The 10869-nt window shown below is 42.9% G+C and overlaps 1 protein-coding gene across 1 annotated transcript; it reads left to right on the forward strand.

Annotated features, from left to right (window-relative positions):
• The first annotated feature begins 1817 nt into the window (after nucleotides 1-1817).
• Nucleotides 1818-2525, forward strand: LOC149190860 (uncharacterized). Its single transcript, XM_089410608.1, has one exon. The coding sequence runs from the start codon at nucleotides 1818-1820 to the stop codon at nucleotides 2523-2525; it is 708 nt and encodes a 235-aa protein (XP_089266734.1).
• Nucleotides 2526-10869: the final 8344 nt, after the last annotated feature.

Genomic DNA, 10869 nt, shown 5'->3' on the forward strand with positions numbered 1-10869 from the left:
CATGATGCGTAAGACGTGAATTGGCGATAAGTGATGGAATTATGGTGTGAAATGAGTGTAATAGTACATGAATATAGATTATGAATGGTGGTACTAAATGATGAAAACATGGGCATATTTGAGGCCCAACAATTTTGTTGGTTACCAAAAAAAGTGTTGCGCGGCTGGATAACGGCCAAATGGAAGCCGAAAGGACACATAACACTGCAACTCGGACCTAAAGGGTTCTTCACAACCATATTCAATTGCTTAGAGGATAGAAATAGGGTTCTAGATGGAGGGCCTTACTTCTTTAATGCAGCTGGTCTTTTTTTGAGAGGATGGGTGGAGCGCTTCAATCCAGAAAAAGAGGATCTCAACTGGGTGCCAGTTTGGATTCCCCTTTATTCTCTTCCCATGGAATATTGGGACGAGGAGATTTTCCAAGTCATAGGAAATAGTCTAGGTGAATTTGTCAAAACAACAGAGGAGACAAAGCTATGCTGATATACTTCCTACGCCAGAATCTGCGTTTATATGCACCTCGATAAGGCTCTCCCGGATGCAGTAAGTATCTTTCACGAAGATATTGAATGGATCCAGTTAATTGATTATGAACATGTACTGTTCTAGTGTAGGAGATGCCATGCATTGGGTCACCTGTTTCGGGATTTTCCTTTAACACAAAAACCCTTGAATATCTCTACCTCAGATGAGTCGGATCTGAGCGGCTTCACAAAAGTTGTCAATCGCAGAAGAAACCATAAAATACCTGCTTCAAACCCTAAGAAATATCAAGCTAACACCTCCAAGCCCTCCACGAGCAATACTTTTGAAGTACTAGCCCGGCAGGATAATCACATCTCTGAGATCCACACCTCCTCTAAGAAAGATCCTGTGACACACAGTCATTCGCCTCAATCCGATCCCAAAGGAAGCCAAAAGAAACCATTAATCTCATATCCTACCACTACAGCTAAAAGCACAATCCCCACTTGGTTCTGCTAAATAATGGAGGTAGACAACTTGAAAACCGACCCTACAAAGGCACCAGAAACAACAGAAGGGATAAGTGATATACAACATATGGAAGAAGAATCAGAGAGCATAGACATAGGGGATTTGGATATCCCTGGCTTGGAGTAGGCATGCAACACAAAGACTTATGACGAAATTCCAGAGAGGCAGCTGGAGAATCTGGAAGCAATTCTATCCAAAGCTCAAAGGAAAAAATCACTCGGTATTCAAACAGGAAGTCTCTGGGACGGGAAGAACATTAGCAAAGATTTCAAGAAACGAGGAAGAAAAATAGATCTCCAGTGCACCATACGCATCAGGGCAATGCTTTTGGAGTCAGGAAGGTACTCCAAGCTCACGAAGTATTACAACTCTCTCTCCAACCTTCCATCATGAAGCTCATCTCATGGAACATAAGAGGGCTAAATAGCCCCGGGAAAGGTCGACTGATCAAAAATATGATAATGCAAGAAAAGCCCCAAATTCTCTTTTTGTAGGAAACCAAATGCAATTCCATCTCTCTTGATAGAATAGCAGCAAAAGCTTGGCCTGGTAGTCAAGTAGCAGTAGTAGATGCCTCAGGCGCCTCAGGAGGCTTAGCAATTATATGGGATGCCCGTAGCATTGAGCTCAATAACATACATGCCAACAAGAATTTTCTTCAAGCGACATTCCATATAACAGGAACCAATATACATGGACTCTTAACTAATGTATATTTTCCCCAGGAGGCTATGCATAAGGTAGAACTCTTGAATACCCTGTCCTCAATAAATGCAGATAGGTCTCATCCACTCTAGATAAATGGGGGTGATTTCAATATGATAACCAAGCTGGAAGAGAAGCGCGGCGGAAGGAACAATCTAGATAAGGAAAGCAACAATCTAAAAGAATACATTCAAGGCAATTGGCTTATTGATATGCCCTTCAACAATGGTCTTTACACCTGGAATAACAAAAGAACAGGCTCCCAACAAATTGCATCTCGCCTGGACAGATTCTTAATCTCTGACAACGCAATCCACTTAGGAGGCGACCTTTCAACTTCAATTCTGCCATATTCAGGCTCTGACCATTGGCCAATTTCTCTTCAATGGTCTCGACCAGGCAACACAACTCGCAAGCCTTTTCGCTTCGAGGATTTTTGGATGACACATCCAGAATTTGCAAATCTAGTCAAATCGGAATGGACCAACTATAATCCTCCAAAGGGTACAAAGATGCTCCAATTTCAACAGAAGCTTAAACACCTCAAAGGAAAAATAAAACAATGGAACCATTCCACGTTTGGCAACATCTTCCAGGCTCAATTAGCTCTCGACCAAGACATGAAGAGGCTGCAGCAACGAATTATCACAGAGGGTAGAATAGAGGACTACACAGAACAAGAAAAATCTCTTGAAGCAAAGATCATAGAAAGGGCCAAACAGGAAGAAATACTTTGGAGGCAAAAATCTCGCATCAGGTGGTTAAAGGAAGGGGAAAAAACACAAGATTTTTCCACAAAACTACTATTCAGCGCAGAATGAACAATAACATCACCCACATACAAAATGGGCAGGGGACAAGAGTGGAAAAACATGAAGAAATTGAACTCGAACTTCTCAATTACTTCAAGCAAGCCCATCAAGAACCACAGAATGACAGAACGCAAGCAATAGAAAAAATCACAAGGAATATACCCAAAGTAATCACAGGGGAGCACAATCAACTTCTTCTCAAGCCGATCGACTTACAGGAAGTGGAAAATGCGGTCCAGCAGTTGAAAGAAGGAAAGGCACCGGGCCCAGATGGGTTCACTTCCAACTTCTTCCATAACTTTTGGGAGTTAATCAAAATGGAAGTCTGGCAGGTTGTGGAGGAATCACGAACTTTGAGATGGATGCTGCCAGCCATGAATGCCACATTCATAGCACTAATCCCCAAAGAGGCTCAATCTAACACCCCTGACAAATTTCGGCCCATCGCCCTGTGCAACGTCATCTACAAGATTGTTTCAAAAATTGTAGCCACAAGACTCAAGCCGCTATTACCATTTCTCGTATCGCCAGAGCAGTCAAGATATGTAGAGGGCAGGCAAATCACGGATGGAATAATCCTCACTCATGAAATCATCCATTCCCTAAAGACCACAAAGAAATCAGGTATGCTTCTCAAAATAGACTTCTCAAAAGCCTTTGACAATTTAAGTTTGGTTTCTCCTTAACTTGGACTCGCTGGTTCATGAGTCTTATCTCTTCCTATTTCTTCTCTACCCTGATCAATGGAATTCCCTCCTCACCTTTTCAGCCTTCCCGGGGAATTAGGTAGGGAGACCCTCTTCCCCTTTCCTCTTTGTTTTAATGGCGGAAGGTCTAGGGCAAAGTATCAAAGCTGCGTTGTCTTCCCAGAAAATTAAAGGCCTGACTTTCCCTAACTCACCCACCTTTACCCACCAACAATTTGTGGATGACAATATGCTCTTTGGTCACCCTTCAGTACAGGAAGCCCGTCAATTAAATTCTATATTGACAGACTTTTCAGATGCCTCGGGAGCCAAAATAAATAAAGCCAAGTCTCAGATATTCTTTTTCCATACTCCTGTGGTCACCCAAGCCTCTATAGCTAGAATCCTTGGATTCTCTATTGCCTCTCTTCCTTCCAAATATCTTGGTGCTCCTTTGATGGATTCGGCTCTGAAACACTCCTCATGGAGGCTGCTTTTAGAAAATTTGGAAGCACGCCTATCTTCCTGGACCCATAGAACCCTTAACATGGCTAGTCATCTTGTCCTGATCAAGGCGGTTCTTCAATCCATGCCGTTGTATCTTTTCTCAATCCTAGCCACTCCCAAATGGGTACTCAAAGAGATCAAACGTTTACAGAGATCCTTCCTGTGGGGTAATACTGATCAAAAGCGCAAATGGGCTCTAGTCAAATGGGACACAGTCTGCCTTCCAAAATCTGCAGGAGGAACGGGTCTGCGTGATCCCTATCAAAGCAACGTTGTTATGGGAGCTCACATCTGGTGGAAGTGGCTCTTTGTGCCATCCACCCCTTGGGCCAATCTCTGGATTGCAAAGTATGCTAATGGTCAACCCACAGAAGAATTAATTCGAATCTCAAAAGTCAGCCCAGGATCGTTAATATGGAATGCGGCCAAGCAACACAAGCTCTTAATACAACATCATAGCTTCTGGGAAGTCAAAAACGGAAATACAACAAGGTTTTGGGATGACTCATGGCAACAGCAACCCAAATTAAAGGACTTAATACTACCTCATCAAATCTCGGAACAGGAAATGCAAGCGTCAAGCATAGTCAGGCAATTCTGGCTTCCTTCCATAATGCAGGGTAACAGGCAATGGTGCAGCATGGATAGCATATTAAGACAAGGAACGGAAATGGCAAAACAGACTCTAGAAACAGAACTAACAAAGAGGAGAATACAATATTCTGAGGAAGAGGATGCGCTTCGATGGGGATATGAGGAAAAAGGCACCTACACCACAAAAGAGGCATATCACATCATTATGAAGAACTACATTGTCAAAGACCCTCTCTGGAACAAAATATGGGACCCCAAAATTTGGCCGAAAATCTCCACCTTTCTTTGGCTCTTATGTCACAACAAAATCTTGACTTGGGACAACCTCAAGAAGCGAAGCTTTCATGGGCCCTCCTTTTGCCCCAACTGTAAGAAAGACGAGGAAACCACTCAGCATATTATGAACTCTTGCCCACTAGCGCACAAGCTTTGGGAAAAAGTCAACTTTCGCTGCCAAAAGGATGGGAGGACACAGGGTGATATTATTTCCACTGTTAGAAACTGGGCACAGAATCCCTTCAAAAGCAAGCTTCTAAACTCCTTATGGAAGCTAATTCCAGGATTTCTCATGTGGACAATATGGAAGGAGAGAAATCGACGCATCTTCAAGGATCAATCTATGCCAGTGGAAAATCTATGGAACACAATATGTCAAAACATAAGGGAAACTCTACTTCTACAAACCTGGTCGGAGGAGGACTTCCCCTCCACCCCACAGGAACAAAGTATATGGACAAACTGGAATCTACAGTGGAACCAAAAACTGACAATCAAAGGAAAAACTCAAGTAAAAAGAAGCATCCCGGACAATTGGGCCCCTCCTTCCCGTCACATGTTCCAGCTAAATTTTGACGGAGCTTCGAAAGGGAATCCAGGTATGGCTGGTTTTGGAGGTTTAATAAAAAATCATAAAGGTAAGCCTTGTCTTACTTACATTGGCTCACATGGATGGGACACTAACAACTCAGCAGAATTAGAAGGATTATGGCAGGGCCTCATCTTAGCTCAAAAACATGGCCTATTTCCACTTGTTATAGAAGGAGACTAGCAAATCCTTATAAATATGGTCACCAGAATCTTGCAAGGAACTCCCTCAGGTAAGGTAAGCAACAATTGGAGGCTGGAGAGTCGAGTTAAGCTAATTGAAACTTGGCTATCCACCCAAAGGGCAATTAAAATCCAGCACATCCGCAGAGAAGGGAACAAAGTTGCTGACCTACTGGCGAATATAGGAGTAGAAAGTGGAAAGGATCTACATACAGATACTCTCTCTATGCTAACCACTGAACAACAAACTTTGGAGTATAACAACTTGGTGCAGAGGGAAATGATTCAAGAGGAAGAAGTTCACCCGGATGCGGGTGTTTCCCAAGAGCATTAATGGAAACCATTAGAACTGCCGGCACAAGGACCTGCCAGCAGATGAATCGCGCTCTAACCCAGGCTCATAGTAGGTGAAACCTGGCCAGCGCGCAGGTCGCAATAAATGGCCCTTCTGGCCGAGAGTTGGAAATTATTGATATTAGAATGGAGTCCTCTGAGCCTTCAGACCATCCACCGCTCCTTAGCTGTTGTCCACCATAGGCTGAATTCTCTTGTAGCAGAACAACTACAGGGAGACGATGCTAGCACCTCTGTTGCATTGATCTTGGGAATGGACACCACTTCTCCCACTCCCAGCTCTGCCCTGTAAATCCCGCTCAGAAGCCCTATTTTCACAATCAATCTCCCCTCCCAACTGCTCACCCTGCTAATTCGCTCTTCGACCTCGCGGGCATGGTCAGGCATAGAATGAGAAGTCGCCATGGAGGAGCTCGAGGTGGCAACGCTCGCCCTCAGGCAGCGCAGAGCTCGGCTCCCCCCTCTCCCCCTCAGTACCAGGAAAACCCGCCTCCTCCCAGGTCTTTGCCTAGACATCCCAATATGCGCAGTGGGCGGGGGCGTGGGATGGCTTCCATGGATTCGCCCAATGAATTCAGGCTCCACTCTGCAATTCCTCAGCTGCGTCCTGGCCCTGTCCCCCATGTCACCCAATTCAGGTTCCAAAGCCATCTGAATCGACCCATCATAACTGCCAATGTGACCATCATCTTCACTGAAGAAGATGAGCTGAACAGGGAGCAGGCAATAAATTCGACAGAGCTCTCATAGGAGATGCAACATCCGGATTTGGGATGGGGTCTTGAGAAAAAATTGAAGGAGGTTGGCCAAAGCTCCGGTCACAGCAAAATGCAGGGAGGAGAAGATGACGAAGGAGGCACACAGTAGGTTGGCGGTAGCTCTATAGGCGCAGCCTTGACGATGAGATATGCTGGCAGCTCAAGCAACACTCATCATGAAGTAGAGCAGCCAGGTGGTGATGCGAAAGGGAAGGGTATTGTATGGGACCAGTATTCGTGCCTTGTGGTCGAGGAGCCACCTGACGAGGAAGGGGACAAGTGACGCCTCGTGGCATTCGATGCCACCCACGAGCCACATATGCCTTTTGCTGATGACGGGTTGGTCCAGTCAGTTAATGTCTTTGCAGTTAGATTATCTGTGCATTGATTTTGTTGCTATGGGGTTAAGTCCAGAGATGTCGAGTCCGGAGATTTTTTGTTGTTCAGATATCGAGTCTAGAGGAGTTGCTGACTGTTCAGGTTTTTGCTGGTTATGTTTGCTATGTCAAGCTGGTTTCCTCAATCTGGGGCAGCTTAGATGGTTTTGATGAACTATAGAAACAATGGTGGAGGCAGGGCCTTGTTGTAACATTATTTTTGCTTTTTAATAGAATTAGTCTTACATAGAAAAAAAAACAATTTTGTTGGTTACATGTCACTACTTACTGAAATTGCGCATTGCACAGTTTAAGTCCTCAGCAGGCCAAGTTGGATTGTGCATTGCGTAGTTCCAGCAGTCACTCAGCCACCTGACAGCCTGGACTGTGCCTTGCGCAATTTTGGCAGTCAGTTTCTCGACCTCTCAGCAGAAATTGCGCAACCTTCACGTTTAATCATACAGTTATGTTGCAAGTCAGTCCTTAAGTTTTTTTTGGTTTTTGACTGATGGATTTCTTTCCATTAGTGTTGCTATGTCTCCAGGCATCACAGGTGTTCGTCTGTCTCTCAGCAACACAAGTACAATGGCCTTCAGGAGAGCAGATTCAAAGGAAACCGTTGAGAGCACAACGAGGTTTGCAGCCAAGCAAGTGTCTATGAGCTCGCCTACCTATGAATACATCAAGTTGTTCATAGACAAGGACATCAAGATAATATGGCAACAACATTACAACAAGAAGCACCATCAGTAGCAGCAGAAGGCAGCACACCTACACGCAATGAATGCAAGAGGAAGGTTGTTGACAACACAGAGGCAGAACAAAGTTGCAAGCTCAAGCAGATCCACTTGTGATGAAAGCAACTTTGGAGACTGAGGCTATGAGGTGACGACGCGACATGAAGATCGCGCGAAGGTAGAGAACGAAACAGAGAAGGAGTTGCATGTGTTGAAGTAGCAACTCAAGGAAGAACAAGAGCTACATAGATGAGAGAATGAGTTGCAGCAGGAACAGGTATAGCAGGGGGCGCAACATGCACAAATGGATGAAACTGCGCCCGTACAAGTTATAGATCCATCCCAGCAGCTGGCACGGAGCAAACAAGGTGAGCAGTGTTGTTGATCGCATGCAAGGGAATTCAGCAACATGCATGTCATTGTGCGCACGCATGCGATCCCACCCATTTGGCACACTCACCGAGGCGAAGACAAGAAGCAATTCCAACTAGAGTTGAACATGTATTTTGACAAGTTGATGCGCATGGCCACCAACACATGCTTGGAGAGCAATGTAGACATTATGCATCAACATGTTGCCGATCAAGTTGCACCTAGGAAAACCATGCGCATGCTATCAAATGAGTTGGATAGAGGACTCGCCATATTAGTGCACCTGGATGCAATGAAGGCAAGAGTTCGCTTCAGTAGGATGTCACCATTGAGTGCACGGACGACCAAGCTTAGCATTAGCTCACCACCTTCGACCATCACAAGGATGTCAAAGAGTTGGTCTCACCACAACGGTCCGAGTGTCAGTGATGTCTTGCATGGCTTGCTCAATCCATTTAGTCTCACATGGGCACATGTGCATTATAATGTAATGTCTTGTAATAGTCATAAAGTAGTTGAATGTAACAGTCATAGAGGAATTGAAGAGTCATGAGGATAGATGAATAGTCTCAAAGGGGAATGTCAAGGGTCACCCCACCCTTTGCTATAAATAGTCCCTCATAACTCATTGTATGGGCTTTTGGTCAGCCAAGCTTCCAATAGGAATATCTTAGAGAAAGCTTCAATAGTATTGTAACGAGCCTTGGCTTCTCCACTGCGTAGAGCTAATATATCTCTTTGGAGGAGCAGGAATTGTGGCTATAACGTTCCATTGTCGGAACTAGTGGTTGGACATGGATGTATCGTATGACTGGAACTTACACTTCTTAATATAACAAAGCCAACACGTTTCATGCATATGTTGTATTGTATTTCAACTATATTGAGTACTCTAAATGATATATGTATCTGTTTGCTTACACATGCATGTGTAGCTATTTATGTATATGTATGTATGAATCTTTCTGAAACGTGCTGTTGGTTTAACCATCACTTTGGATTGCTAGCTAACTTGCCTTCCATGTTGTGATGCATCTTTGCTCATGTGTTCCCTTCTTAACTCTGTGATATCACAAGTTTCCAAGGGGCGCACTCACCTCACTTTCCGTGTGTTAGGACCGTTCATGCACCTTCCTTGACTTACCACATATGTCACACCCTTGCTACCAATAGGGACATCTTACTTGCCTTTATGTGAAACCGCGGTCAAGGCATTACCATACGACCCACTGTTGGGACTCCTACACCAAACGGTTTGAGGTCTAATTGGGACTTCTTACTAGGGAGATCCCTGACATGTTGGTGGGTCCAGTACTGTCAACACCTTAGTTGAAAATGAAATTAACCTAAGAATAAAATGTTTAAGATCAGATACACGAGGTGATTTTACCTCAAACGGTTTTAATGAATTGTATGAGAAGTTTAAAATCAAGAGACAACTTTTAGTTGCAATAAATCCACAAGATAATGGGGTCATAGAAAGAAAGAGAAGATCATTGCAAGAAATAGCAAGAACCAAGTTGTTAGAGGCCAAATTTCCATATAATTTTTGGAGAGAAGCAGTTGTTATAGCAATGTACATCATGAACATGGCACAACTTTGAGTTAAAAGTGACAAGACACCATATGAGCTATGGAAAGGCAAGCTAGCTGCAGTTAAATATCTTAAATTTTTGGATACTCAACAATTTAAGTTAAATGTTACATGATGCAAGAAGATAAATGATGATAAATTGGATACTCAACAATAAGTAAAGCTTGCATATGCTACAATAAAATAGTACACAAAGTTGTGGACAACATTGATATAATAATATATGAAGCATGGCCAGAGAAAGAAGCAGAACAAATAAGTGAGAATTCAAAAGATACCATCTACGTGGACCAAGAAGAGATTACTACAAGGGAAGAAGAAGAATCATAATCTCCATCCAAAACAACTTTAAAATTTGTGCAAAAACATCACCCAGAGAACTAAATCATTAGATATGTTGATGTAGGGATACAAACTCAAAGAAGAATGACTCATACACCATGAAAATACAATTTTCTTTGCTATCCAAAATAGAGCCAAAGGATTTTGCACAAGCTAGTAAGGACCAACATTGGGTGAATGCTATGGAAGAAGAATTAAATCAAACTGCGAGAATTGGAACTTGGGAATTTGTGCCATGACCAAAAGATAAAAACATAATCAGGACTAAGTGGGTATTCAAGAACAAGATGAATGAGAAAGGACAAATTATCATAAATAAGGCAAGACTTGTTTGTAAGGGGTATGCACGAATTGAAGGATCTGACTTTGGACAAATTTGTGCTACAATTGCTACATTAGAAGCAATAAGAATGTTCTTGGCATTTTCATGTTCGAAAGGATTCAAATTTTATAAGATGGATGTTAAATCAATCTTTATCAGTGGAGATTTAAAGGAAGAGGTATACATCTAACAACCATAAGGCTTTGACTTGTTTGAAAATAAATATTATGTGTGAAAATTGAAGAAATCTCTTTATGGATTAAAGCAAGCTCCAAGAGCTTGATATGCCAAGTTGGATCACTATCTTCAACAACAAGGCTTCAAAAGAGTGGTAGCCAACAACAATCTCTACCTCAAGATCGAAGAGTACAACTTACTAATTACACTTGTATATGTGGATGATCTCATTTTTGGAAGCAATAACTATGATGTGAGTCATGGATTTTCTTAGGAAATGTCAAGGTAATTTGAAATGCCAATGATTGGAGAAGTATCCTTATAGCTTAGACTATAGGTTTCTCAAACCAACAGAGCAATACTCATTGGCCAAACCAAATACCTCAAGGAGATGCTCAAGCGATTTGGAATGGAAGAATGTGCACTAGTCAATACCCCTATGCTTACTAGATTCAAGTTAAGGATGATGAATCTCCTGAAGTCAAT

This window comes from Pinus tabuliformis, chromosome 3_1, assembly GCF_031772625.1.
Source record: "Pinus tabuliformis cultivar Carrire ecotype Pingquan chromosome 3_1, CPIR1, whole genome shotgun sequence".
Lineage (NCBI taxonomy): Eukaryota > Viridiplantae > Streptophyta > Pinopsida > Pinales > Pinaceae > Pinus > Pinus tabuliformis.

Bases quoted from the DNA above. Each gene is read 5' to 3' on its own strand.
- LOC149190860 (XM_089410608.1), top strand. From the start codon at position 1,818: ATGATAACCAAGCTGGAAGAGAAGCGCGGCGGAAGGAACAATCTAGAT.